At 63.2% G+C, this 27978-nt stretch overlaps 2 protein-coding genes and 1 long non-coding RNA gene across 10 annotated transcripts; 2 read left to right on the top strand and 1 right to left on the bottom strand.

The window, feature by feature from the left end:
• The first annotated feature begins 282 nt into the window (after positions 1-282).
• On the top strand, positions 283-9139 carry MAPK15 (mitogen-activated protein kinase 15). The gene is given in 16 exon segments (XM_089898503.1): positions 283-518; positions 1770-1868; positions 2122-2147; positions 2254-2348; positions 3248-3378; positions 3482-3645; positions 3831-3914; positions 3916-3968; positions 4705-4762; positions 4995-5136; positions 5208-5289; positions 5292-5314; positions 5427-5852; positions 5941-6105; positions 6107-6207; positions 6209-9139. Coding segments are annotated over 16 exon segments (1860 nt in total). The 5' UTR covers positions 283-464; the 3' UTR covers positions 6366-9139.
• SACK1H (scaffolding CK1 anchoring protein H) lies at positions 8094-23563 on the bottom strand. 8 transcript variants are annotated; one of them, XM_089898441.1, is made up of 6 exons: positions 18211-18363; positions 17310-17462; positions 13992-14453; positions 12880-13044; positions 12669-12793; positions 8094-12437 (listed from the first exon to the last, which is right to left on the bottom strand). In XM_089898441.1, exons 3-6 carry the CDS (start codon positions 14436-14438, stop codon positions 9692-9694), a joined length of 3483 nt encoding a protein of 1160 aa, XP_089754567.1. In that variant the 5' UTR covers positions 14439-14453; positions 17310-17462; positions 18211-18363; the 3' UTR covers positions 8094-9691. The 8 variants fall into 8 exon arrangements, with proteins under 8 accessions (XP_089754567.1, XP_022411016.1, XP_089754564.1 ...); XM_022555308.3 differs by having other exon boundaries at positions 17370-17462; XM_089898438.1 differs by lacking the exons at positions 17310-17462; positions 18211-18363 and adding an exon at positions 23481-23563.
• On the top strand, positions 19790-26997 carry LOC115804051 (uncharacterized). Its single transcript, XR_004024895.2, has 4 exons — positions 19790-19927; positions 20228-20311; positions 21015-21105; positions 26480-26997. It is a non-coding gene; the product is annotated as an uncharacterized LOC115804051 (long non-coding RNA).
• Positions 26998-27978: the final 981 nt, after the last annotated feature.

Genomic DNA, 27978 nt, shown 5'->3' with positions numbered 1-27978 from the left:
GTCTGCGAATGACACCCTAACCGTCGGCACCCCTTTAGCAGAGACCGGAGAAGCAAGGCGGAGGGAGGAAAGAGCGTCCCGGGCGGTGGGCACTGCACGTGCAAAGGCCCGGATTGGTGGAGAGGTTCTGGAGGCTGCAGCAGGCTCCTTGGCCGCAGGTGGGGCGTGGGGCGGAAGGCGGAGAGGGGCACCTTCTGGGCTCTGGCCTGGGCCACGCGGAAGGGCGGTGGGCAAGGCGGCGAGGGTCCGGGGGCGGTGCCGAGGGGGCGGGACTGCGGGGTGGGGCTCCACGGCAGCCCCGGATTGGGCGGGGCTTGGGCTGCAGACCCCGCTCTGCCCCGCCCCGGCGCAGGCGCAGGGAGGGCTCCGCCGTCGGTTCCCAAGGCAACGGGTTTCAACAGTTCGAGCCCAGCTCGTGCCTGGAGGCCTCCTGGCGCCCACCAGGCGGCATATGCGCCGCCGAGATGGACCGTCACGTTGCCCAGCGATACCTGCTCAGGCTGCGGCTCGGAAAGGGGGTGAGCTCGGAGGCGCCTGGGCGTCCGCCGGACCAGGCCACCTGCAGGGCGTGGGCAGGGCCAGTCGGAGGACTGTGGCCTTCCACTCTGCCAGGGACTCCTGGACTTGGGTCCTGCCTCCTCCACGAGCTGGAGGTGTGGGCCTGTTCCCAGGGAACTTGTCATCTGGCTCTGGGAGACAGGTGACAGCCAGGACCCCCAAGACCTCAGTTCGGACCCTGGTGCCCCATCCACCCACCGTCCCCACCCACCACCCCCGGACCCTGGTGCCCCATCCACCCACCGTCCCCACCCACCACCCCCGGCTCCCGGGCTGCCTCTCCCGTGCCCACAGAATGCTCTAGGGAGACCGGGCACACGTGATCCAGTCGCTGAGGGGGAAGGGCCTGAGCCAGTAAACTGAGTGGGCAGAGTGGAGGCCAGAACCTTGTGTGAGCCCATGTGCATTTGTGATTGTGTGAGCATGTGGGACTGTGTGAGAGTGTATGTGTGAAGGTGTGTCACTGGGTGTGTGCAAGTGTGTGATGAGGGAGGGGAGAAAAGAAAGTTTCAGACAGTGCAAGCGGCAGTGCAAAGGCCCTGAGGCGAGGACCTGCTGGGCTGTTGGGAAACAGCAGGGTTGAGGTAACTGGATAGGAGTTCTAGGGGGATGGTCTTATCATGTGGGGCTTTGGGGAACTGCAAGGACTTTGGCTGCTACTATGAGTGACACGGGGAGGGTAGCAGCCATCGGTACCACTTTACAAGGCTCACCCCGCCCACTCTGTTGAGGATGAACAGTGGGAGTGGGTGAGAGAGAGTAGTTAAGAGATCAGTGTAGTGATACAGGCTGGAGGTGCGAGAGGCTCAGACCAGGGCGGGGGCAGCAGAGAGGGTAGAAAGTCTTTGGATTCTGATGAATCCTGAATGTGGAACCAACAGGATTTGCTGACAGGCTGGATGAGGTATACGAGAGAGGGATCAGGGTGACTGTCGGAGAAGGGGCAGGCTTCAGATCCTGCCCAGGAGCTCCCTCCCATCTGTGACCTCATATCCTCCTGGGGCCTCCCCCGATACTCTCTGGTCTCCAATCCCCCTTTGTTCCTATCAGCCTCCTCTGGAGGCCTGCAGCTTCGAGGGCCTCGCCCCTCACCACACAGCATCCCTCCCCCGGAACCAGAGCAGGAAGGAGGAGGCTCATGTCTGCAGGGGGCAGTCTGGCCGGGCAGGGGATGGCCCTATGCCAAGCAGGCTGACCGCCCTCCTCCCCAGGCCTATGGCATCGTGTGGAAGGCGGTGGATCAGAGGACTGGCGAGGTCGTGGCCATCAAGAAAATCTTTGATGCCTTCAAGGACAAGACGGATGCCCAAGTAAGTGAGTAGGAAAGCGGTGTGGGAAAGGATGAGGCAGGGCTGTGGGGTGGCCCCCCTGCTGCCTTGTGTCTGGAAGGCACAGCATGAAGCCCAGTCACAGCAGGTTTCTGGCATTTCTCAGAGCACCGCCCCCTGCGACCTCATGGGCCAGCGGGTGTGCAGGTGGCGAGCATCAGTCCCTTCGCATCCTCTCCAGACACGGGCTTCCTTCTTGCTCTGCAGCCACACTCACGTTTCTGTCTCCTTCCAGAGGACGTTCCGGGAAATCATGCTGCTCCGATTGAGTGGCCAAGGCCGTCTGCCTGCTTCTCCAGGTGCAGTCTCGCCAAATAAGGGGGAAGTCTGGCCCCTTGACCCCCAGGACACAGCCCCCGCTCTCTCCCCAGGAGTTTGGGGACCATCCCAACATCGTCCGCCTCCCGGGTGTGACCTGGGCAGAGAATGACAGGGACATTTACCTGGTGTTTGAGTCTATGGGTGAGTGAGGCCTCCCTCAGACCCCAGCCCCACCTTTGTCCCGGCCCAGGATGCTCCCACCCACATCCCAGTGGTCTGGCTCCCTCTGTATGTTCCTTTGCTGCTTGGTCCCCGCAGTAGCCACTGCACTCAGCTTGGGCAGTGTCCCTGTGGAGCTGGAGAGTGTCAGCCCCCCAGGCCTGGTGGCAGGTATCTTGAACCCTCTCTGTGAGGTTTCTGCTTTGTCCACTGCTTGCAGCTGCATTTGTTGTTGTTTTTTTTTAATTTTTAAAATTTTTATTCATTTATTTAACTTCTGGTCTTCGCTGCTGCACGTGAGCTTTCTCTAGTTGTGGCGAGCGGGGGCTGCTCTTTGTTGCAGTGTGCGGGCTTCTCATCGCGGTGGCTTCTCTTGTTGGAGAGCACGGGCTCTAGGCCTGCGGGCTTCAGTAGTTGTGGAACACAGGCTCAGTAGTTGTGGCTCGCGGGCTCTAGAGCGCAGGCTCAGCAGTTGTGGCGCACGGGCTTAGTTGCTCCGCAGCATGTGGGATCTTCCCGGACCAGGGCTCGAACCCGTGTCCCCTGCATTGGCAGGCGGATTCTTAACCGCTCTGCCACCAGGGAAGCCCTGCATTTTCTTTTTTCTACTCATTTGATAAAACAAAGGCAACGTGAAATAAAGTATAAAAATAATTCCACAAACTTTTATTGCTGTGCCAACAAAGACAGTGGACAAGCTTGAGAAGCCAGCAGGGGCTCCTGGGCAGTGCACACATCCAGGACACGGCTCTAAGGCTGGCCAGTGGGACCTGAGGTCTGTGGGCATTGGGCAGGCTGAGGTGCCCCCATGAGGGCTCAAAGTGGGCCAGACTGGCCCGCTCTCCCCAGGCCCACCAGACTGACCTGCACACCCCCCCCAGACACCGACCTGAATGCCGTCATCTGCAAGGGCACACTGCTAAAGGACAGCCACAAGCGCTACGTCTTCCACCAGCTCCTGTGGGCCACCAAGTTCATTCATTCAGGATGAGTTATCCACCAGGACCAGAAAGTGCCGCCCAAGCCCTGTCCACTGAGCTCCACGGCCCGCACCCCCACCCCAGGGTCCTCAAGCCGCCACCCATGTTAGCCCTCAGCCCACCTCTTTTCCCGAGCCATCCAACGTTCTCCTGGACGCCAGCTGTTTGGTGAAGCTCTGCGACTTTGGCCTCGCCCACTCCCTCAGCAGCCTCCCTGAGGGGCCCGAGGGCCATGCCCTGACGGAGTGCGTGGCCACGCGATGGTACCGGGCTCCGGAGGTGTTCCTGTCCTCGAGCTGGTAACGGTGACCTACCCCCATCCTGCCGCCACCTCCCCCTGCAGGTCCCCCTGTGCTCTCCTGCCCTGCCAGGGCACTTGGGCCTCCTTATGCCCCCAGTGTCTGAGACCCCCCAGAAGTACCTCCTCCCACCCCCACCTCCGCCTCTGGGGCTCCCCCAACAACACCAGCCCTCCCTGCCCCAGGTACACCCCCGGGGTGGACATGTGGAGTCTGGGCTGCATCCTGGGGGAGATGCTAGCGGGGCGGCCCCTGTCCCCGGCACGTCCACGCTTACCAGCTGGGGCTGATCCTGGAGGGCATCCCACCACCCTCCGAGGACGGCGAGCGTGTGTGCGGGGGTCCACTGGGCACCAGGGACACCGAGGGTCAGAGCACACAGCTGTGGGAGGGGCAGCACCTGCCGGACCAGGACTGAGAACGGAGGACAGCCCGGGAAGGGATGGGGGTGGGGATGTGAAGGTGGAGGGACGGGGAGGGTCCGGAAGCCTTGGGAAGAGTGGAAAGGGCAGGCCCTGCCGAGGGTGGACCCAGAGAGGAGCTGCTGGGGGTTTCGGGGAGCAACTGGACAGAGTCCACCGGGGCCACAGGGTCCACGAGGGTCAAAGAGTGCTCATGAAGGGTCCATCTGGGTCAGGACAAGGGCACTAGCTCTGCGGAGGGGTGAAGCAGGGGTCCTTCCTTCTCCCTGGGGGAGAGGGACGAAGGACAGCGCTGGAGGAGCCCTGTCCTCTCCCCGGGTTTCTGCTCTGGTGGAGAAGGCAAGGGGCTCCCCTGTGGAGGTGGGAGCATAGGGTATGGGGGACGCGTGTGCACGTGTGAGCGTGCAGCCTATGGAGGGTGCAGGAGTGTGCAAGGACTGGGCACGTGTGGGTGTGCTTATGCACGAGTGGCGGCGCCCGACCCAGTATTCGGGGTTTGAGCCCTGCCAGAGAGCCAAGGCCCTGCAGAGAGGAGGTCGCTCAACGGGTCAGAAGCGGTGGCCGGCGACCCCCCTGAGCTGCCCGCCCGACCACCTTCGGGACTCCTGATCACAGCGCCTTCGGCGCCCGCTCCCAGACCTCCTGGCTCTCGGCGCTGGCTCCGGCGCCTCGGTTGTGCAGCGCCTGGGGTCCCGGTGAGTGCGGGGGCTTCGGAGCCAGCCCCAGCGCCCTTCCCGCACCTTCAGGGTCCCCAGCCCAGAAACTGTTGGTCAGGCTAAAAACGAGGAGGCCCCAGTGTGGGCGCAGCTCGCCCTGGCCGGCGGCAGGAGCTGCACCAGGCCTTGGGGAGGAGGAGACCTGAAGGGAAGCAGGGCTCTGACGCGCCTGCGCGCTGCCCGAGGGTGGTGCTAGGGAGGGAGCAGAGAGCAGGAAGGGGGGGCGGACCCTGGAGCGGCTGAGAGGCCGGCTGCCCACAGGCCGGGCCCTGGACCTCCGCGAGTGGCCCCTGGTGTTTGCCCCCGACAAGCGGCTCAGCGCGGCCCAGGCCCTGCAGCACCCCTACGTGCAGAGGTAGGGGAGGCCCGGCGGCCGGGCAGCCCAGGTCTCGCCTCTCCAGCGCCCGCCTCGCCGGCGCCCCGCCGGTTCCACTGCCCGGCCCGGGAGTGCACCCTGGAGGCGGACGTGCGGCTCCCGGTGCACGAAGGAGCCCAGCTCTCGGCCACCGATATCGCAGCCGCCTCTATCAGGTGCTCCGGCCCGCGATCCCCATCATCCCCCGTGCACGCACCCTCGAGGCCTCCCCCGCCCCAGCGACCCCCAACCCCCCGCGCACCTCCGAGCGCCCCTCGCCTCTCGCAGATGATCCTGGAGCGCAGGGGTAACGTCCGCGTCCCGAGGGAGACGGGCCTGGGCGGCGTCCCCACGCCCCCGGTGCCCCCACTCAAACCCAGAGCCGCGGCCAAGCTGCCCTCGGGCTCGCCTGCGCGGAAGCCCGGACGCCGGCCTCGAAGTAACCCCGGTCACGGCCCCGCGCACGGTGTGTGGTCTGGCGGCCGCCCGCGCAGAGCTGCTGGGGTCCCTGCTGTGTGGGGCCACCAACCGCCAGCAGCGCGGGACCCCTGACTCGGGACTTGAGCTTCCGACCCCACAGATGTCCCCGGCGGAGCCAAGGACCCTCCCAGGCAGAGCTCGGCCCCCCTGCACCAGCCTCCGCCCCCAGGAGGTCTTGGGAGAGGGAAAGGGCCCCGCTGGGCGACGGCAGGACTCCCCTCGGCATCCTGCTGGGTAGGTCGTGGGAAGGGGGGCACGGGAGGACCCCTCCCGCAGATCCTTCGCGACGGTGCCAGTGATCCTGCGACACACCCCTTCCCAGGTGAAGCCCAGCGGGAGGGGGGCGGCGCCCTCCTTGACCTCGCAGGCCGCCGCCCAGGTGGCCGTCCAGGCCTTGATCCGGAGTGACCGGAACCCGGGCCGTGGTGGCAACGCGGCCGGCGCGTGACCGGTGAGCCCGCGCCCCTCCCGCCCTCCCCTCCCTTCCACCTTCCTTCCCCCTCCCCCGTCCGCTTCCCTCGCCTCAGGTCGCTCCCTCCACGCCTTCTACGACGGTCCTCGTCTGCCTGCAGGTTCCTCCCCGGCCTCCCCGGAGGCCGGCCCGGCCGGAGGATGTTCAGCGCCTCGGCCTCGCAGGAGGCCCAGGGGGCCGCGCGGGCCGCGCTCGGGGGCTGCTCCCAAGCCTACGGGACCGTCTGCCACTCGGCGCTGGGCTGCCTGCCCCTGCTCCCCGGACCCCGCGCCTGAGCCGCCCTATGGGTCTTCAACCGGCCATCCCCGGCACCCAGCCCCGCGCCCCTCCCCCAGTCCCTGGATTGCCCCTCCTCCAGGCCTCCCCCCCACCCTCCCACCCCCCGCCCGAGACCCCAGCGCTCTCCACCCACCTTTTCCCCAACCCGCCCTCTCCTGGGCACATTTGAGTTCTGCAGCTTGTCCAGGCCTCTTTGGGGGAGTAGATGAGGTTCACACTCCAGCCTCAACCACCTTCTCCAGTAAAGTGTGGTCTGTCTGTCCCAGCCTGCCAACCCAACCTTCCTCCTCGGCTTCCTGCAGCCCACCCCTTTTCGAGGACACAGCCCTTGAGAAGCCTCGTGGACACCATATGCTGTCACCCTGGGCTCCTGTCTGGTCACCTTTGTCCACAGCAGGCCTGCCTGACGCTTGAGCACATCAGATCCCAGCTGGGGCTGCTGCAGGCTCTCCCCAGGGTGGTCCTGGCAGGAGAGGGTCTTGTGTAGTGCATCTGTTGCCTGGGTGCAAGCTACCATGTGACCACATTTGTGGCCTTGAGCCAGAGCAGGAAAAGGGACAAGATGGGGCAGCGCCCCTGACTGTAGCCATTGCCAGTCACCCCAGCCCATGCCCCACCAACATAGTGACTGACACCCAGTTTGTCTCCAGGCCTTGGTTGGGGGAGGGGGAGAACAGCTGGAAATGTCTTGTGGGGCTCAAGGCTCCCTCCTCTGGTCATCACCAGGCAAAGGGCCTGGTGTGAGCCCAGGTGGTGTGGGGGCCAAGGAGGTGGGAGGGGCCCAGCGGGCGCTGAGGTGTCTCCTGGTCCCAGGCACGCCTCACACCGCGTCTGACCCTGGGCAGCGGTCAGGACACAGGGAGGCCACTTCCCAGCTGCCTGGCCGGAGGAGCTCACAGCCTAAGGGTTTCGGCCTGTGCGGTGCTGCCGGGAGCAGGAAGCTCTGCCCTACTGTAAAAGACACGGGCTGCTGCGGGGGAAGGGCGAGGCTTGGGCAAGGAGAGCTGGGCAGAGGGTGGACCCAGACCTGGCAGCTACAAGAGAGATTCAAAGGCAGAGAGAACAGGGCTTGGGGGAAGGCCAAGGATGGGGCCACCACAGTTCTGGCTTGGAGGTGAGCTATTCACGAGATGGGGACTGCCCAAGGGGCAGTTGTTTGCATTTCTAGAGCCTGAGGCATAGCCCCAAGTGATAAACAAGGGGGACAAATGAGACTAGGATGAGTGCCACTGCCCAGAAAGGGGCAGGGGGCCCAAGAAAGTCCAGCCCTGAGTGCAGAGGCAGTGCTGCTGGGACTGGAGGGCCAGGGAGGCCCAAACAGCTGGGCAAGTGGCTGCTTGGCACCCAGGCCAGGGGAAGCCCCAGGTCGATGGGAGCTTCGAGCCGAGGCTGGGAAGTGTCTGCTGGGCTAGGCAACCAGGGGCTGTGCCTACACAGAGGGCCAGGCGGCGGCGAGGATGGGCAGTAGGCAGCTAAGTGTGGCAGTGAAGTGAGGCCTGCACAGGAAGGGGCTGAGAGGTGGAAGGGGTCTGTGTTGGTTAGAAGATGCGGGTAGAGGTATGGCAGTATAGAGGGGGAGGGGTCTTTAGTATACTCAACAGGGATGGGTGGTCGTATCCAGAGGGAATCTGAGAAGGTCATAAGGCTAAAGTTGCAACACATAACTGGGTGATTGTATACATATAATTATATACATACACACACACACACATTTGGGAACATGCTGGAATATTTTGTGCATTGTTTTATTAACACCAAAATGCGCAGAATCACATTTGAGGAGATGTCTTTTTGAGCACAATGTGGAGGACGCAGGTGGCAGGCTCTGAGGGCCTCTGGCCTCTCCCTGGGCAGAACCTCCATTTCCTGCGAGGGCCTCCCTCAGCGATAGGCCTGGCCAGGTCTGCTAAGAACAGCTGTGCACCAGGCCAGGTAAAACCAAACTCGTCAACGAGCACGTGAAGGCCCAGAAATGCTCCAGCTTGTCCGGTTCCCCAGTGACCTTTCCCATTCGAACCAAAGTCTCTGCTGTTACCCCTACCTGGGTGGTGGCTTTGGTAAACAGACTGCGAGCCGCCAGGGAGCAGGTGTCCCCCTACCCCACCTCCCCTCCCTTTACCAGCTGCTCGGTCAGAAGTGCTGCCTCACTCAGCAGTCTGGTTCCTTACATCCTTTCCCAGCCAGAGCAATTGGGGTTCCTTATACTTGAAAAAAAAAAGAAAAAGAAAAAGAAAAAAAACCTATTTAAAAAGAAATAGCGCAAACACTAATTTAACAGTACTAGCACCTACTGTGGGGGGATTTCTAAGCATTTGGTGCCCAAATGTGCCATTCCAGATCTACTGTCCGGAGGTAAAAAAAAAAAGATACAAGAAAGCTAAGTGGGGAGCTTGGACAGATTTTTGGGGGGCTGGTGACAAAGGTGGAAGGAATGCAGAACAGGGTGGAGTTGGGGTCTGCTGGGCACCTGCAGGGCAAGGACCACTCCCACCTCACGGGGCACGGAGACCCCTCAGAGCAGTGGGCTGGGCCTCAGGTGCCACTGCACCTTGTCCTCTGCCCTCATGGAACAAGAGCTCCGCATCCAGCCCCTTTCTGCGGCATGGCTGGGGATGGCACCTGTGAACATGCGTCTGCCAGGGACCTTTGTGAGGGCAGCACCCACAGTCCTGCACAGGGCAGCCCCTCGGGGGCCACCTCCCCACGCTGAAGGGATGGGCCGCCAGGAGAGCTGCCGGGAGGGTGGAAAGGGGCAGGGCAGGAAGTGAACCCGGTGACCTCGGATACAGGTGGGGAGGACAGGTCCTGAGAAGGGGGGAGGCCTTGAGAGAGGATGGGGCTGCCAGGCACAGAGGAGAGGCCGCAGCACAGCCAGAAGGCCACAAGCAGAGGGGACCCCTGAGACACAGACACCCTGAGACACAAGGACCCCAGAGAATGGGGGACTGAGGCACAGAGGCGGGCCCCCTGAAAGATGGGGGACTGAGGCACAGAGAGATGGGTCCCTGAGGTGATCCAAAGGGGACCTGAAGCCCAAAGAAATGGTGCAGTCAGACGCAGAAGGTCGGGTGGCGCTGAGGGTCCAGAGACTGAGGTGTGAGAAGAGCGGGAACTGGGGAAGTAGGGCGGGGGGCAGCTAGGGGCTGGAGCCCCCAGGGAGGAGAGGTCAAGGGGCAAGAGGCAGGGAGGACCACCGGGTGAGCCTCAAGCGGAGCCAAGCTCTGGCTGTGCTCAGCCAGGTTCCGAAGGCTTTGGCTGAGGACCAGGTGTTCTGCCTGACCGTGATGCCGGCACCCCGACCTGGGCTGGTGGGCCAGGAGACTCACTTCTTGCTTTTGAACGTACCCAGGAGCTTGGGCATGAACTTGCCCACCTTGCTGTCCCTGGTGTCCTCTGCCGGGCCCTCCCCGGCCCCCGGGACCCCGGGCTCCTCCTTTTTGCAGAAGACCTCGAAGCGGCTGTAGACGCGCTTCTCTTTGCGCATGCTCTCCATGCGGTGCAGCAGTCGGTCGCGCTCGGCGGCGCTGGCTGGCAGCGTGCGGTTCAGCCGGCCTTGGGTCCCCAGGCTGTCTGCGAGGAAGATGGCAGAACATTTGTCCTTGTCGGACATGTCAAGGGCCTGGCCGCCGGCAGCTGGAGGGTGGCCCAGCTCAGGGCTGCTCTGGGCCGGGGTCGGCGCGGGGCCTCCGCGGTGCTTCTGGCCGTGGGCGCTGATCTGCTCCAGGATGGCTTTCGTATCATCCCGCAGGTTGCTACTGTACAAGGCATTGGCCGTGGCCGAGGCCACGCACCCCCGCGGGCCCCGCTCATCTCCTGTGGCAGCCTCGGTGCTGTCAGCCCGGCTTGGCGATGGCCGCCGCGGGCTCTCAGGTTGCCCATTCTCCTGTGGCACCGGGAAGCTACCGTCATCCTCCGCGCGCCGCTCACCCCTGGGGTTCAGCAACTGCCGCAGCCGCGCAGACCCCCTGCGCAGGATCTCCATGGGGCCGCCAGGCACCTCCTCTGTGGGCCCGGTCTTTGGAGACTCCCCGGAGAAGGGGAGGGGGAGGCTGCCCCTGTGCTCCGGCACAGGGGGCACCGGGGACACTGGGCTTCCCTTGCGCTCAGGGTAGGCAGAAGCGGGACTCCCCTTCTGCTCGGTAAATCCCGTGGTGGGCCTGTCCCTGCAGCTGGGAAACCCTGCAGTGGGACTTCCCTTCCGCTCGGGGTAAGCTGAGGTGGGGATCCCTTTTGGCTCAGAGTGGGGTGGCTGGTGCGCCCCAGGCCCCTCTGGTGGGGGGCTGTCCCGCCCTTGCGGGGAGGTGGAGCGGCCCTGGGTGGAGAGGAAGCAGGAAGGCAGCCGGTCAGCGCCGCCGCTGCTCCCGCCCAGTGTGTCCAGCAGCTGCGTGGCGGTGAGAGCGGCGGCTCCCGGCTGCCGCTTGGCCTCCTGGTGCAGCTGCTGCGTGAAGGAGTCGCGCAGGTCTAGCAGGCAGCTTTCGAGGCTGCGGTGCTCGCTCCCACCGCCCCCAGGTGCCGACACCTCCTCCCGCCACGCCTGGGACAGGATAGCCTTGCTGTGGCTGGCGACCGTGACTGCTGCCCCCATGCCGCCGGCGTCTCGAGTCGGGCCCTTGTATTTCTCCAGGAGCTCGGCCACCTTGGTGGAGACAGCAGAGCGCATGGCCTTGCCACCGGACGCTGGCATCTCGCTCACCACCTGCTCCTTCTCCGCGGTGGCCACAACAGCTCCGCCCGTGCCCTCCGCCTGTGATGCGCTGAAGATGAGCGAGGAGCGCAGCCGCGAGCTGCGCTGGATCAGCGGGTTCGGGCGCAAGCGGAAAGAGTCCTGCTTGGCCAGGCCTGCCTCCAGGCCCTCGGGCTCGGAGCTGTCGCCACCACCGCTGCCGGAGCCCGGGAAGGACGTGGGCACACGGAAGCTCGAGGTCAGCAGGTCCCCGGCGGCCACCCGGCCCCCAGAAACCAACACGTCGTCTTCATAGGCCTCGGCCTCCATGGGTGTGGGCAGGCCCTCGTCGCCAGCATCCTCACCGTGACAGCCGCTCAGGTAGGAGGCGAGGCGCCAGTGCCGCAGTCCCGCCCGCCCCTTGGGCCGGCCTCTGCGCTCTGGCTCTGGCTTGGGCACAGTCTCTGGGCCTAGCCTCGTCACCGCTTGGCAAGGGAAGCGCTGTCCCAGGTTGGGGGATGGGGCCCCGGCCGGTTCCAGACCGCGGGGCCTGGGCCCGAAGGCAGGGTCAGAGCCATGGCGCACCTCCCGTGAGGCACTGGATGGCACGTAGTCCAGCCGCTGGTGTCCGTCCGGGCCGAGCTCCGGAAAGCGTTGCCCGGCGCCCAGCGTGAAGTCGTCATGGTCCGCGAAGCCAGGGTGGCCAGCGCGCAGCTTCTCGAACAGGCCCTGTGGGCGCGCTGGTGCAAGCTGCGGATCCCACTGGTAGTGCTGCTGGTAGAGCTGGTCGCGGTGGAAGTGGCTGGTCTGGAAGCGTAAGTCATCACCGTGGCCGAGGAATGTCTGCCGTGACACCTGTCGCGCGGCAGCGAAATTCTCCACGGCTCCCGTGCCGTCGGCGGCCGCGTAGCTGTGCCTTTTGAAGGCGTCCATCTCTTGGTGCCGCGCCTGAAACAAGCCCCGCGGGCCCAAGAGCTCCCCGCCTGGTCCGGCCTCGGCGTCCAGATGCCGCGACAGTGGCCACAGACCCGTGTGCGGCTCCAGGGCGCCCCCTGGCATCCGCGGTGGCTCCTCTCGACGGAGGGCCGACAGGAAGTGGCGGTCGGGGTCAAGGAATGAGGGGAAGCCCAGGCCTTCTTCCCGAGGCGGTGGGAACAGGAGGTGGGCTCGTTTGGGTAAGGAGAAAGGGGTCAACGCCCCGGTCACCTGGCCACCCATGAGGGGCCCAGCCCCCGCGTATGGAGCCAGGGCGTAGGCGTCCATGCGAGCTAGCGCCCCGGCGGAGGGTACCAGCGGCTCGGACTGTGCGAAGAGGATGCGGAATTCCTCATCGAAGCTGGAGACCAGCTCGCCCTGGAACACGTGTGCCAGACTCCGGTGGATCTTCTCGAAGGACCACATAAAGCTGGGAGTAGGGTGGGGCCAGTCAGAGGGAGGGGGCGAGACCAGTCAGTCAGGGGAAAGGGCGGGGCCAGGGTTAGAGGGAAGGGGCGGGGCCGAGTAATGACCCAGGCCAGGCTGGGGCAGGACCGGCTGGAGCTGTGTCAGGGGCTCCAGGAGGAGGGCTTCTGGAGAGGAGGCCCTTTAATGGGGAGGTGCTGGGGCTGGCGGCGGGGGGCAAGGGGGCTGCGCGCACCTGTAGCTCCCGCTCATCACCACGGCACAATCCACTAGGAGGAACTTCTCCTTCACGTGGCCCTTGAAGGACTTCCCAGTACGGCAGTAGTAGGTGGGGCCCGCCACAGTGCGCACGCGTAGGAACTGGGGCAGGAGAGGTGTTACGTCTCTGAAGAGGGATCTTACCCCTTCCCTCCCAGCCATCCCCTCCCCACCCTCCGGTCACTCACGTCCACGTGGTGCAGGTTGATGTGGCACTTGTCAGCCATGTCCAGGAAGTGCTGCGCGTTCACCTCATCTAGGAGGATGTAGACCGGGACGCGGCGCGCAGCGGCCTCCAGCACTTCACTGAGAAGGTCCACGTCGGTGAACATGTCCATCACCACGGCCACCACCTGCGGGGGGGTCGAATCAGGGACGGAGGACAGACCCCTCCACGGTCCCCACCATTCTCTAGCCATACCTCCACGCCCCCGCCCCCAGGGCAGGTTGTCTCTGGATGCCAACAATGGCCACTAGCTCATCCCAGGGGAGAGTGGGGCCCTGTCATGGAATGGGGGTCAGAAGGGAGGGGGCTGTCAGAGGGGATATGGGGCTGCTGGTCTGCTAGGTGGCCTATGATGGAGCCTGAGGCAGGCACAGGGCCTGCAGCCTACTGGGGGCGGGCTGTCCTTCAGCTAGGGGCGGGTGTTCAGCCCAGGGCAGAGAGCCCTGATGGCGCAGGGGGCAAGGCAGATGAAGCCCCCAAAACACCCCTGCCTTACAGACGGCTGAGCTCCCAGGACCCCAGGGCAGGTATCAGGGCTGAGCCCGAGGCTCCATTTCTGCCCCTGGGAGAGGGTTGCCACGGGGGGGGGGGTGGGGGGCAGAGGCAGGGGTCCTTAGTGTCTGAACCTGCTGCCTTAGGGTCCATGGTTTAATAGCCTCCCTTTGCTATTTGCCAACTGTTTGGGGTGCTGAGGGCACAGGGGTAAGAAGCTGTCAGCTAGGTCAAGGGCAGGACTAGAGAGAATTCTCTCAACAGTAAAGCCAGGCAAGGAGGGACCCCAACCATCCCAGAGCCCCTGAGTTTCTGGGCACTGGCCATGACCCTGGGCAAGCAAACCTGTGCAGTCTGCAGCTTGCAATAACCAAACCCCTGATGACCCGGGAAAAAGTCTGCCAGGGAGCCCTCATCACAGCTCGAAGCCTGGAGAGGCCTAGCCAGCCAGCCCTGGCCCCGCCCTTGCCCCCTAAGCTGGGCATGCTGGTATTTCTCCTTCACCCTCACACTCCTATTCATGCTTCACGGTCCAGCTCAGGCTGCCCTTCCCCACTGCCTGCTGAGCCTGTGACAGCACACCTGCTGGGCAGAGCGGATCATCCTTCGAGCCTCATCCTTGATGCAGGGGCTGTCAGGTGGCGGCGGCTGCACCAGTGTGGTAACCTCAGTGCCCTGGAAGCCGAAGGTCAGGGGCCAGCCCAGGTCGAGTTCAGGCACTGCCTGGTCTGAGTTCACAGGCCAGTAGGTGCCCGAGGAGCCATCGAAGTCCACGTTGGGAGGGCTGCCTTCGGGGGGCTCGAGGGCAACGTGCTGTGGGGCCCGCAGGTGGCGGCTCACGTGCTCCAGCTCCTCAGGGCACAGGAAGGCAGGTGCCCCCTCGGACGCTAGGAAGCTGCTATAGGCCTCCGGCCCGCCCTCAGCCAGTGCATCCACTGCCAGGCGGTAATATTCTTTGTAGTGGGGTGGCAGGTACCCGGGTGCCAGTGGGTTATCCCCCTGCGAGGAGCTCTGGGAGCGATGGGCCATGGCGGGGCCAGGGACCTGGGGGAAGGGCAGGAAGACATGTTACAGAGGCAGGGGCTCTGGGCCCCCCACACACACATGTGGACACACATCATAGAAGGGGCTGTCAGTGACCTTGCGTGGGCTGTGGAGTTCAGCCCGTGCCTGGAAGTCTTCCAGGGCAGCCCCAGAACCTAGCATGCCCCCTAGCTGGGGGAACATCAGAAGAACGCCCCGACACAGGCACCCCAGCTGTCTCTCGTCGCTCTGGCCGTACCGGCCAGGCCCCTGCTTTCACCAGGAGCCAGGGAGCATCTGGTGCCCCAGCTTCCCGCCAGGGGCTCTGGCTCCACACAAAACCCACTCAGGTTACTTTATGGCCTTGTGGACCCCTTCCTCCATTAAAAACAAGAAAACACTAATGATATTTTATGATAGTTGGAAGAAAGAAAATATAATCCAGCCTTTACTGTTATATTTACTTTTTTCTTCTGATTTTATGACATGAATGCATTTTCGTGGCCCCTGGCACTGTGCGTGCTGGACAAGCTGGGCCGCTGCCTGTGTCTCTGCCCCCAGTGCCGGGGGAACCTGGGCCGCTCCCTGTGCCTCTGGCCTGTTACCTCCACTGTAAAATGCACCTGTCTCAGCCATAAAGAAGAAGGAAATTTTGTCATTTGCAGCAACGTGGATGAACTTGAAGGGTATTATGCTAAGTGAAACATCAGAGAAAAACAAATACTGTATGATATCACTTGTATGTAGAACCTAAAAGAAACACACCAATCTAGTGACTGTAATAAAGAAGCAGAGACTCAGATGTGGGGGAGGGGAGGTACAAAGTATCGGGTGTAAGATGGGCCCAAGGATGCCTTGTACAACAGGGGGAATAGAGCCAATAGTTTGTAGTAACTGTAAATGGAGTGTAACCTCTAAAAATTGTATTAAAACATTTTTTTTTTAAATGCAGCTGTCAGGGTTGACCTGATAGCACACCTGGCCCAGGATACAGAGCTTGTCCTGGGATGCAGCGTTAAGCCCCATCCACAGACCCTGGCCACTCCTGCACCTGCCCTACAGGGTCACACACTCTGAGCACCACAATCCACTCGCTGACCTCTCAGCCCTCCGAACCCTGACCCCTGTCCACCATCCCATCTCAGACACCTCCCTGGGCCACACCCCAGGCACCAGCCCTCCCGAGGCCTGTAATCCTGGCAGGAGCTTAGAGGCCTGTCCCTGCCAAGCCCGGCCCTGTGTGGCAGCAGCAAACTTTCCAAGTTTCTGGTCACTGCCTGGCTCCCTGCCGCACTCCGGAGGAAGTCAGAGCCCTTGGCGGTGGCCAGTGGGCTCACCCTGCCTTCTAAAGGTGCCTCTCCACCTTCACTGCTCACCCCAACTTCACATCAACCACGCCCACTGGCTCCACTCCAGCCCACCTGCCTCCGAAGGGCCTGCATGGGGGCCTGGCCTGGGTAAAAGCGGTCATTGGTCCTGGTAGGCCAGGTGGGGGTCTTTATTTGGTTCCCAGGGCCCATCTCCCCAGGATCCCTGAACTACCTGGATGCTCATCCCCCTAGCCTGGAAGGAGGGTCCGCTGGAAGCCAATCCCGCCTAGCCTGTGGCTTCCTGAACATCGGTCCTGGCTGGGGAGGTGGTTCTGCCAGACAACCCAGACTGCCCCCACCCCCCCCACCCCCTGCAGGTGCAGCTGGACGCTGCTGACTGGATGGGGTCCATGGCCCGCTGGAGATTGTTGCCTGAGAAAGTTGGGGGGTCAGGATGACCTGGGGAACCTCTCCTGCCTACCTTCCCTGGGAGGTGACAGGCTACTGAATGTGACGTGGAGGTGGGGATGGGGCATAGCCGTGTGTCATTCAGTCACACCTGGCGGAGATGCTACTTGGTCTGACTGTCTGAGGAAAAGCTGCTCTGCCATGCCTTAGAGGGGGCACCGTCCCCTGACTGTGTCTGGTTACATACGGCCTCATTGTACCAGGACCAGACTGAGGCTGAACACACGCGGGTAGGCGGTGTGGGCCTGTTTGTACTAGGTTTTCACCCTGTACCTGATGACACTGTTTTGGGGGGGGGGGGTCACACTGTATCTCTTTTAATTTAATTTTTATTGGAGTATAGTTGCTTTACTATATTGTGTTAGCTTCTACTGCACAGCAAAATGGATCAGCCACACGTATACATATATCCCCCCCACTACGCCACAGCGCATTAGGTAGAGCTCCCCGTGCTATCGATATGTTCCCATCAGTTGTCTATTTTATACGTAGCATCAGTAGTGTCTATGTGTCAATCCCAATTTCCCAATTCCTCCCACCCACCCCCCTCACACTACGGGGGACCCCCGTAACTGGAAGCAGGGTGTGTGTGTGATCTCGAACTGTATGTGACTGGGGTGGGGGGCGCTATCCCGCTGACAGCCTTTGAAGGTGCCGCTTCCCAAGCCGGGGAGACCTGCTAGAAGTGAGGTCATCCCCTCCTACTTCACTGGGGAAGGGAATCAACACGAACTGTCCAGGCTGCATGCAGTTGGGGGACAGGGGATCCCAGGTGGGCAAGGAACCTTCTCATCCGACAGGACTGGTCAGGAAGGGGCACCAGTCCAGTGAGCCCGCCAGGTGGCCCTACCCTGGCCCACACAGCTATACCCACGATCCCGAAGACCTTATTCCTTTGCCTGTTTCCTTTCATGGGTCTGCACACCCCTGAACTGTGGACCGGGCAGTGGCCACTCCCAGCCAGCTGTGGAGAAGCCAGCAGCGTGCCTCCCCTCACATTTGCCTACCAAATGCCGGCCCTAAAGGAAGGAGGGGCGCTTATCCCACCCAGGCCGATGACTCAGAAGGAATCCCCGCTCATTGGCAGCTGACCTCTGACCTTTGACACAGCGACAAAGCCTCCAGGCACGGCCCTCAGGGCTCTAGTGGGCTCCCTTACCAGGGGCCTCCACCGGAAGTCTTTCCCACTGGGCAGGCCTGGGGTTTTATCCGGAGGGAAGGATCTGGGGCGAGCGCACGCGGTGGACGGACCCTGCGCCAGGCAGACAGAGGCATTAGGCTGAGTGGAGGAGCATGGGGGGTGAGATCCCGGCAGGGGAGGCTCATGGTCTGGAAGTGGGTGAGCCGCAGTTTTCCGGTGCGTACTGCAGGGCCAGATGGGGTTACTGAACCCCAGGGAGTTAGGCTGACTGGGCCGGGCGTCCCATCCACCCACCCAAGTCCAGGGACTTGGGCGCCAGGGAATCGGGGCCTTCTGCTCTCCCTGCACCCTACGGAGGGAACCGGACCGAGCCCTGGCCACTCGGGCCACCCACAGGCCATGACGGCCTAGAAGGGGCGCCCCAGGGAAGGGTCCAGGCCAGGCCCGGCACCCTCTCCGGACTCCAGCTAGGCCGCGAGGGCGGGAGCAAGTCGGGCCAGCCTGGGCTGGCTCGACCCGGGCCCGGCGCCTCTTCCCGCTCGGCTCCTCCTGGGCCGGCGTCGAGCGAGGGCGCCCGCGTCCACACCGGCACACGCGGCCGCGGCGCCCCCTCGCCCCCAGCTCGGGCAGACCCGCCCGACCCCCGTGCACGCGGCCGCGCTTGCGCTCCCACCGCCCCGCTCTGGGTTGCGAGGACCCAGCCCAGGTGCGGGCCGGCGGGCCGCCCAGGTGAGGCCGCGCGGCGGGGGGGGGGGGGGGGGGCGCCGGTGGTGCCGACCCCGCCCCACCCCGCCGGCCCGGCCGCGGCCTCCCCCTCCCGCGCGCCCCGCCCAGCTGAAGCCCGGGGAGGGGGCCCTACCTGGCCAGGTGCGCGGGGTCTCGGGACAAGGGCAGCAGGAGCCGACCGCCGCCCAGCGGCCTCGCGGTCCGGTCGGTCCGGCAGCCACTCCCTGCCGCGGCCCGCCCGCCGCGCGGCCTGATTCACGCTCCCGCCCCCGCCCCGCCCGCAGTCCCTGCCGCCTGCCTGCCCGGGCAGCACCTGGGGGCGGAGCGGCCCCACCCGCGGCGCGCCCGCATTCCTCCGCCGGCCGCCCGCCCGCCGCCGCCCCCGGGACCCCCGCCCGCGCCCCGGCTCCCCCGGACCCCGCCCGCGCCCCGGACCCGGGCGTGCCCCCCGGCGGCGCAACCCGGGACCCTGGCCCGCTACCCCCGGAGACCGCTGAGGCCCCGACTTCCAGGGCCCCGCGCCCCCAGGCGCCCATCTGTTCGCCGAAGGCTTAAAGTCCCTGAGCCTGACCCCTGAACCCTCGCCCCGGAAGTCAGGGTGACTCGAAGTTCCGGCTCAGTCGCTAGGAAACGGGCCAGCCCCACGCGGGGGGCGGCGCTTCTGGCCTCGCCTACTAGCTGCGGAAGGCAGGTGAAGCAGGTGAGACAGTGGGGGCGGTGCCGAGCCCCGGGCAGGGCAGGGCCTGGGGACCTGTGAGCACAGGGGCCCCGCACCACACCCGGACGTCCCCCACCCCGACGCCCGCACAGAGACGCCCGCATACTCGGATGCCCATAAGTACCTGGGACCCCCCCGGGCACACAGGGACCCTGACCGCAGATCCCCGACGCACGCCGACCCCACACACGTGTAGGAAAAGCACTGCACCCAAGGGACCTTCATTCCCACACGTGTGGACACCACCCCACACCAGTCCCCTCCCAGACCGATCCCGGCACCGAGCCCCCTCCACATAATTGGACCCCACTGGAATGCCCACGCTCACGCGTAACAGACCCAGACTGCATGGGGTCCTCTGCACACACCTGTGGACAGGGGACTCTACAGGCACACAGTGACCTGCACACACAAGGGATGCCACATGTACACTGAGCGCCCACATACATAGGACCCCCCGTGCATATAGAACCCTGCATCCATACAGGACCCTACAAGCACACCAAGTCCTGTGCCTGCCATACTGGGACACATGCCAGTTTACACACATACAGGACGCTCTGCATGCACGGTGGGTCCCTCATGCACTGACCCCCACAGAACCCTGCAACATACAGGACACTACATGAGCACTGAGAGTCCCTCACGAACTGGGGACCCTGCATTACCGACTCCCACACAGACATGGGACCCTGCAAGCACTCTGAGCCCTACATGCTCCTTCCGTGTGCGTGTGTGCACAGACGCACACGGAAGCCCTCAGCTGCCCCTAGGTGCCTCGGTCCCCCCAGCGTCCCCCGCAAACACTTCAGATCCCTACTCAGAACCCACCGCCTGGGGCTGGCCTCCCAAGGAAATGAATTCTGGGGTCAGCTGAGTGGACTAGGGAGAGGGGTGTTGCTTCCAGGCCCTGACAACACCACCTGCTGATGCCAAGACGAGAGAGGGTTGGGCGTGCCCGGTGTGGGCGGGGGGGGGGGGGGGGGGGCGGGTGTTTGTCGGTGTCTGGTGGCAGTGCTGGGGAGGCTTTAGCAAGGCAGGGTTGGCTCAGGCTCGTGTTGAGGATGAAGCTGTTCCCCTGGCAGCCCAGTGGTTTGGAGCAGGGAGATGGGTACCCGACATCGACCCTGGGGTGAGGATGGGTGAGCCAGGATGGAGGGGCCAGGGCAATGAGGGCAAGGGGGACAAGCTGTGGCCAGATGTTCTTGCCAAACATTCCCACTCAGGCTGCTGGGCACACCCCCCCCCAAAAACCAGGGGCAGGCGGGTGGGCCAGGAAGCCGGCAGGAATCTGTGCTGTTGGGGTGATCCTGTGTTCCCCAGTTCGGCACCTGCTGTCCGTCCACACAGGTCCAAGCCAGTGTGTGATGCTGCCCCTGCGGCCGCTGCCACTCTGACCACACCCTCCCTGACCTTTCCTACTCACCCCCAGGACGATGAGCAGTAGGAAGGGGGGCCCCGAAGCTGCATCAGGGAAGTGGCAGACGCCCTTCCACAGAGCCAACCCGAGCCGCTGGTGAGTGTGAGCCCTCTGACCTCCAACCCTGCTCAAACTCTGACGTGTGATACATGCTATGCAGCCACCCAGGGACAGTACTTCTGGGAAGACCTTTCTCTCTGAGAATGGCCTTCAGGGGATCTCCGAGTCAGGCTTGAGTGTGGTGGACTGAGAATTCAGAGCTCAGATGTCCATTCCAGACCCTGACCCTGAGTCTTGTACCCCTGGGGCTGGGACTGGGGTTGGGGTCCCGGGGACAGTGTTCAGAGGAACGTGCCTTTAGGACACATGGAGATGGGAAGCAGGCCCGTGTGGACTGAATATAGGTTCTGAAACAGGGCAGGGCTTGAGTTCATGTTGGGGATTCTCAGACTAAGCATGTGGTCCACTCTGACCCTCTGCTCCACCTAGGCTATCCTGTGCTTTTTCTTGTCTGCTGCCGCTCCCTCAGGCCATCCTCTCTTTAGCCACTTCCAGGCTGAAAGGTGACAGCTTGTCCTTGGCCTCCTGGTCCTGCTATGGGCCAGGAAGGGCATCTCCTCCCATGTCCACCCCTACCCATTGTTACTCTTCTTCTCTGAGTCCCATTTCTTCTCCGTCATGACACTCATCTGAGTTCTTTGCTAAGCTGCCAGCACCTTCCAGGCTGCGGCTCCGGGTCCTCCCAGTACTGGGGTCTGTGCTTGCTAAGAGAGCCCCACACCCTGTTGCTCTGCTGCAGCCCCCCTGCTTGGAGTGGGCCTGGACCCCAGAGGCCTCCCGGATCCCAAGACCTGGAGGGAGGGTGGCAACTGCTCTTCACGCCAAGCCAGGTTAGTCCCTAGCTCCCCAAAACAGCCCCAGCCGCATCTGAGGCGGCAGCTGTCCAGGAATGAGGACCTGTCCAGGAATCAGGCGCCGTGTGCGGCTTCCGCCATCTCAAGCCCTAGGAACAGGCTCTGCAGTAGACAGGAGGCCGGGCCGGTGGGCCAGGAAACTGTCGGGGAGGGAGGGGGGATGACGGACCTCAGTTCTGCTACCTGCTGACTGTCCCCCTGGGCCCTGGACCCAGCCCTCACCCCACACATTCCGAGCACTGTGCTGGGCAGCTCCCGCCCCGCCCACCTGGCCAGGATGCCTGGGTTCTCTGCAGAGACACCTCTGCCTCAGTTTCCCTAGACAAGCTCCCTCCTTGGGCTCCCTCTACCTGTCAAGCATTGGGCCAGCCCGAGAGGGCTTCCTGTGCAGCGGTCTTTGCCATGCCCTGTGTGGTGGGCACCAGCCTCACTGTGCAGACATGAAAGTGGGCCCACAGGTGTGCCGCGGCGCACATCCACCGGGCTCCGGCCTCCTGGAGCCCTGCAGGACCTGTAGGTGGCTCGCAGGGTCACCACGCCCCCGGGGCTCGTCCAGAGCCTCCCGCACCTCCACACCCCCTCCAGGCCTTACCGGGTCCTGGGTCCGAAGCGCCTCAAGGCCCTCGCACCGCAGCTGCTCCAAGGCCATGGCCAGCTCCAGCCCCTCCGCTTGCGCCCAGGCCTGCTTCTCCAGCAGCAGCTGCTCCTGGGCCAGGCACAGCTGCACCTCGCGGAGCCTCAGCGGCTCGGGGCCCCAGCCCGGCGCGAGGCCGCCCACCCTGCAGCCTTCCACGTCCGCAGCGGGGACCGGCACCGGCTCGGACCCCAGAGCGGTGGCCTTCTCCGGCCTCTTGGCTACCTGTGGCTGCTCTGGTCTGGCCACTCTGGGGTGTCCCCGGGGAGCCAGCTTGCTGCCGGTCACGTGCCCCGCAGGGGCCACCCCTGCCTCGTCCTGAGGGCCCCTGGGGGCAGGGGGCGGCGGCTCGGCCTCGGGACCCTGCTGGCCCGTGGTCTTCCGTGCCCTGCCCGTCCTCCTGGCCCGGGGTTTGCGAGCTCGACTTCGTCTGCCAGACATGGCCCTGACCTGGCGCCTGTGTTACCAGGTGTCTGCTCCCCGGGGGCCCGGGCTCATCGGCTGGCCGGCCTCAATCAGGCGGGCTCAGAGGGCATCCCTGGGAGGCCACGGCGGTGGGCCCTCTGCTCCTGCAGCCCCTCGTGTCTGCCCTTCCCCTTGGCTGGTGCCCACAGCGCCGAGGCTCTGGCCTGGGCTCTAGCTGTGGGCCTCACAGCCCCACTCTGCACGCAGGCTGGGCCACGCCAGAGAGTTTATAGTGACTTGGCAGCGCGGTGGCTCACCCGGCGTGAAGGCTGACTGACGGCTGACACGGCACTGTATGGGCACGGGCCTCTTTGGCCAGACTGGGAGGGAGACTGAGAGAAACTGGAGGAGGTGACTCCCGGCAGCCAGACCGCCGGGTGTGTGTAGCGATGAGTCTGGTCTTGCCCTGGGCGGGCACCGGTGCCCCACCACCCCTGTCCCACCCCGTCCACCCCCGGTCTCAGGAAACTCCAGCTGCAGCCCACAGGGCTAGGAGCCGCCTCCCCAGACTCACTGGCCATCCAGACAAGACGCTCACCAGCCACAGACAATCCTAACCCAACTACCACAGGAGCCCCTGGCTCAGCCCGCACTCAGCACGTCAGCCCCCAGCCAGCGTGCTCGGAGGAGCCTGGGGCGCCCAAGCTTGTCTGGGGCATTCTGTGGAGTTGATGGGCCCGCCCGCTCCCTCGTGTGGACTCCTGCAGGGGGCCAGGCTGCGCCGGGGGAAGAAACTGGACCTTGAAAGGCCCAGGTGGCATTCTGTGGACTGAGATGGGATGGTAGGAAGAGCCGGCCTGCCCTGAGGTGGGGCAGGGCTCTTGGGGACGCCCTGGCTGGGGGGTCCGGCTGCTCAGCCCGCAGGGTCGCAAGGAGACCCCACCCGGCCAGCCTTCGGAGCCCTGGGGACACAACTGGGGGAGGAGGTGCAGGGCCAGCCTGAGTGCCAGGCTTGGGAGGGAGGCTTGGGACCGACTCCTCCCCAGCATTTCCCCAGCCCGGGGCCGCTGACTCACACCCACGCCCAGGGCCCCATCCCAGCCAGCTCTGTCACACTGGCTCTACTGGTTTGCCTGGCCCAGCCCTGCCTGCTGCACCCCCTCCCGCTCAGCCCTTTCCCCAGAGGCTTGGCGGGGAGGTCGACAGCCAGCACCGCCGGGGAGCAGGGTGGGCGCCCCGCAAGGGAGTGGCACCGGGGGGGTGGGGGGAGCAGTGTTAGGGGTGGGGTAGGGCGGGCAGAGGGTCCGCTCACCGGAGGCCTCTCCACACCTGGGCTCGCGAGCCTGGGCTTCGGGCCCCAGGTGCGGGGCGGTCCTGCCCGCGGCCGCTCGCGGGCGCCCCCTGCGGCGCCCCGCGGAGGCCGTGTTTGCTGCGAAGGCCTTGGCCCCGTCGTGGTGGCTTCGCGACGCGGCTGCAGGCGGCCGCTCCTGCACAGCCGGGGCGCGGCCCCTCTTCCGGTGGCCCGTACATGTCCGCAGCTCCGCCGCGCTGACCGCCCCCCTGCCCCCGGGAAGCCAGGAGAGAGGAACCAGCCGGCGACGGGGCCCGCACCCCGGAGCGCCCCGAGGCCCCGACAGGTGAGAGCCCGCGGGCCCCGGCGCTCTCTGGCCGGCGGGAAGGGGCGCCCGGACCGCGCGTGCGGAGCCCCCCTCCCCGACGCCTCCAGCTCCAGGTGATGGCCCGGTCCGCCCCGCCGGCCGCTCTGCATGCTGTGGGGGAGCCAACCTCGGGGCGTGGGCAACCCGGGGACGGCGGTGGCCACCCTCCGCCCCAGGTCCTGTCTTCTCAGCGCGCAGCCTCCGCTGTGGCCTCTCGGCAGTGGCCTCCAGAGCCAAATCTTTACCCAGGTCTTGCCTCCTGCGGCCCAGACCCACATCCAGGCGCATCCCAGCCCTCCCCTGGGTGTCCTCAAGCTCCACAGCGCATCCAAAGCGCACACCCGTCACGGCCTTCCTCTCGCGTGTCTGGTCTTCCGCGACTGCTCCCTGCTGAGCCTGTGCCCAAGCCCCCACCCCCAAGGACAGCTCTCTGTGCTCCGGCTTCCTTCACTCCCTCCCGCCTTGCTGGCTGCTCACCCCGGCTCCGAACCTGCCTCTCCATTCTGCTCGGTCTGGTGGCCACCAGCAGCCAGTGTCGCGTGCAAGTGTGATCCTTCCCAGGGTGGTGCTGGCCTTACCCCCAGATAAACTCCCAGCACCACCGGTCACCTTTGTACCTCCGACCCCCCCAAGGGCCAGGGTGAGGAGCCTGACCTTGTCCTGAGGACAGAGCCAGACCACAGGAGGTTTGCAGAGTCCTGTCAATTTTATAGAAGTTATATATGCCCAACGTATGTATCAGAAGGACGTCCAGTAGCAGGAGATTTGGGCTCGGCAAGAGGCAGAAATGAGAGGGAGTGGAGGACACAGGCAGGTCAGGCCCCAGAAGATGTCCCGTTAGGATGTCCAGAGGCTGCGGCCGCTGCTGTGCTCTCGACTTTGCAGCTCCGCTGAGGATTGTCTCTAATTGTCCATGTCCTGGCGTCTCTTTCTCAAGGCCCAGGCACCTGGTGAGAAGTCCAGTCTGCCCTTAGGTCATGCTCCCATTGTCAGGCAAAGGAGGGACGGATGTCTGCCCCCCTTCCCCCATTTTGGTTTCTGTAGTGGGAAGTGGGCTCCCACTGAATTTTCTAGAACAGAACCCAGCCTTACAAGGTAGGGGTTCCGAGTCTTCAACAGGCCAGCGTCATGTGGAGAAGCTGCTTTCCCGCTCTGGGTCTGTTCCAAGAAGTCCATCCAGAGAGCCTCTTCCCCAGCCTCCTGTCACCACCCACGTTCTTGATGATCTGTCCAAATTGTCAGCCAGAGTGTATGAGTTGATATAAAGAAAGTTATTTGGTAGGACGGTATCTGGTCTAGATCAGCCTTGATTAGAGGGCCTTGTGCTGTTGGGCCCACGTGACACTAGCATCCCTGCCACCACGGCCACTCTGTTCACGGGCGTTTGCCTAAGCACTGGGTGGCCGAGGAGAAAGGCTGGCCAACGTCCATAGGACAGTTGTGATGTCTACCTGGGTGTCTGATGCCTCCTCTGCAGTGGACCCTCTCTGGGGGCATCACCGTGAGACGCAGAGCCAGCCCCGCACGCTCGGTGCCTGCAAACCTGGCCCCCGCTGCTGGTGCATCCGCGTGCCTTTCCCTGGGCCTGCCTGTCACTGTTGCTCCAGGCTTGTTCATTTCAGGCTCCCAATGAACCAGCCAAGCCCTTCGCCGTTGCCCTGCACACCGCACACCACTCTACTTCCCATCCACGGGAAGTTGAGAACCAGGTACCCTGGGAGAGTTCCCTCCTCCGCTGTCCTTTGGGACCTCCCGAGAGAGGAGCTGTGATGTGTCTGTGGTCAGTTTGACTGGTGCCACCGTGTGGACTGAGCTCTGTGAATCAAGCCCGAGTCCCTCCTCCACCACCTCCCCCAGGAATGCCATTGGCGTGGGCTGGAGTCCTGGGAAGCGGCACCGACCCTCAGCAGAGAGAGGGGTGTGGACATCTTCCTCCCGCTGGATGTGTCCTTTCTGCCGTAAAGGATCGCTCTGTGTGTGCCCAATGCCTCAAGTCCGTGGAGCGAGGACCCCGGCTCAGGGTGGGGAATTCAGGCTGCTTGTCCTCCGGTGCCCCAGTTGGACTTCCAGGCTCCACTGGGGCCGACAGCATCCCGGGAGCTGTTCTCCAGACCCAGAACTGTGTTCTAGCAGGGAAGGCGCAGCCTTGCTCTGGAGCCTGGAGTCTGTGCCGCGGCCCTCCCCCCGGGTTGGCCGGAGGTCCCACACAGCATCCTTCTCCCCACAAATACCTTCAGCTTATCAGACCTGCTGGCCACTTGGCCTGGCAGCCTGGCAGCTCACGCCTCTGCCACGGCCTCTGGGCTTGGCCGTTAGCCTGGGTCTCCCAGCACGTGGGTGGGGTGCTATTCCCGAATACAGCACTTGCTGCTCCAGAGTCTTGAGAGGCCTGCCAAGCGCTGGGCCTCTTTCTTGGCAGAAGGAGGTCCAAGGCGTAACAATTTATTTTTTCCTTTAAGGTGCCCTGGCATGTCCCAGATCTATGAACCCTAAAAACTTCATTAGCGTGGTTTTATCTCCCACCCTCTGGAACTTCCTGGATCAGTGAACTGTCAGGATGACCCAGGTTCCTGTATTAGTTCCCTGTAGCTGCTAAAAGAACAATTAACGCACATTTAGTGTCTTATAACAGCACAAATTTATTATCTTGCAGGTCTGTGGGTTAGAAGTCTGACCTGGGCTTCAGTGGGCTAAAATCAAGGTCTCGGCAAGCCGGCCATGCTTCCTGCAGGCTCTGGAGGACCATCTGTGTCTTTATCCTCTTCAAGCTCCTAGAGGCGCCCACATTCCTTGGCTGGTGGCTTCTTCCTCCACCTTCAAAGTCAGCAACCTTCTTCCAAAGTCACAGCTCCCTCTGCTTCTCCCCTGTCCCCCTCTTCCACTTGTAAGGTCCCTTGTGATCACGTTGCACCTACTCAGATAATCCCAGGGGGTTTCGCTATCTTAAGGTCAGCTGACTGACAACCTTAGTTCCATCTCCAATCTTGATTGCCTTTTGCCACGTAACACAGTGTATTCACCGACTCCCGGGGACAGGACAAGGACGTCGTTAGGGGGCTGTCATTCTGCCCACCGCAGTCCCTATGAGCTATATTGTGACCGTGGTCCTGAGACAGGACAGGGAAGGCCTGCTGCGTGGACGCTCTGCAGGCACGGACAGGAGGAGAAAGCTATGGCCAGTCAGCCGTTACACGCCACAGTGCCAGAGGCTGTGTGGATCTGCTGCAGTGGAGACGCCACTTCCAGCCTGGCAGCCCTGATTGCTTCTGCTGCCTGTGTAAGTTTCCTGTCATCCACCATCTTCCACGTTTATTTGTTTCTCGCCAAGGCCAGACAGGTGAGTTTAATGGAGATGTGATGGGCCCCACCACACCTGTTTTCCTCAAATCTTTTTTGTTGTTGTTCGTTTTTTTAAATTTAGGCTTTATTTTTTTAGAGCAAAATTGAGGGGAAGGCACAGAGCTTTCCCATAGATGCCCAGTCCCCACACACGCATAGCCTCCCCCATTATCAGCATCCCTCACCAGAGTGGGACACTGGTGACAAGTGGTGAGCCTACACAGACACACCGTAATCACCCAAAGTCCATAGTTTACATTAGGGATCTCGGTGTCGTACATTTTATGGATTTGCACAAATGTGTAATGACATGTATCCATCACTGTGGTATCGTACAGAGTATTTTCACTGCCCTAAAATTCCCCCGTGTTCTGTCTGTTCCTCCTACCCCCTTCAGTCCCTCACAGCCACCAATCTTTTTATTGTCTCCATAGTTTTGCCTTTTCCAGAATGTGAAATTGTTGGAATCATACAGTATTATAGCCTTCTCAAATTGGCTTCTTTCACTTAGTAATCTGCATTTAAGGTTCCTCCATGTCTTTTTGTGTCTTGATAGCTCATTTCTTTTTAGTGCTAAGTAACATTCCACTGTCTGGATGGACCACAGTTTATTTCTCTGTTCACCTACTGAAGGACATCTTGGTTGCCTCCAAGTTTTGCCTCCAACTGTGAATAAAGCTGCTGTAAACAGCTGTGGACAGGATTTGATGTGAACATAAAATTTCCACTCCTCTCGGTAAATACCAAGGAGCACAACTGCCGAATCTTTAGAGTTTATTCAGTTTTATAAGAAACGGCCTGTCTCCCAAGGTG

This window comes from Delphinapterus leucas, chromosome 17, assembly GCF_059928025.1.
Source record: "Delphinapterus leucas isolate spDelLeu-1000000601 "Yukka" chromosome 17, BTC_Dleu_Yukka2, whole genome shotgun sequence".
NCBI lineage: Eukaryota > Metazoa > Chordata > Mammalia > Artiodactyla > Monodontidae > Delphinapterus > Delphinapterus leucas.
This window is presented reverse-complemented; position numbering and strand designations above follow the sequence as displayed.

Coding starts and splice junctions, on each gene's coding strand:
- SACK1H (XM_089898439.1), bottom strand. CDS start 22,204: ATGTCTGGCAGACGAAGTCGAGCTCGCAAACCCCGGGCCAGGAGGACG. Junction 12,794..12,879: donor TCAACCTGCACCACGTGGAC/GTGAGTGACCGG, acceptor CTCCTGCCCCAG/TTCCTACGCGTGCGCACTGT. Junction 12,438..12,668: donor GTGATGAGCGGGAGCTACAG/GTGCGCGCAGCC, acceptor CCCTACTCCCAG/CTTTATGTGGTCCTTCGAGA.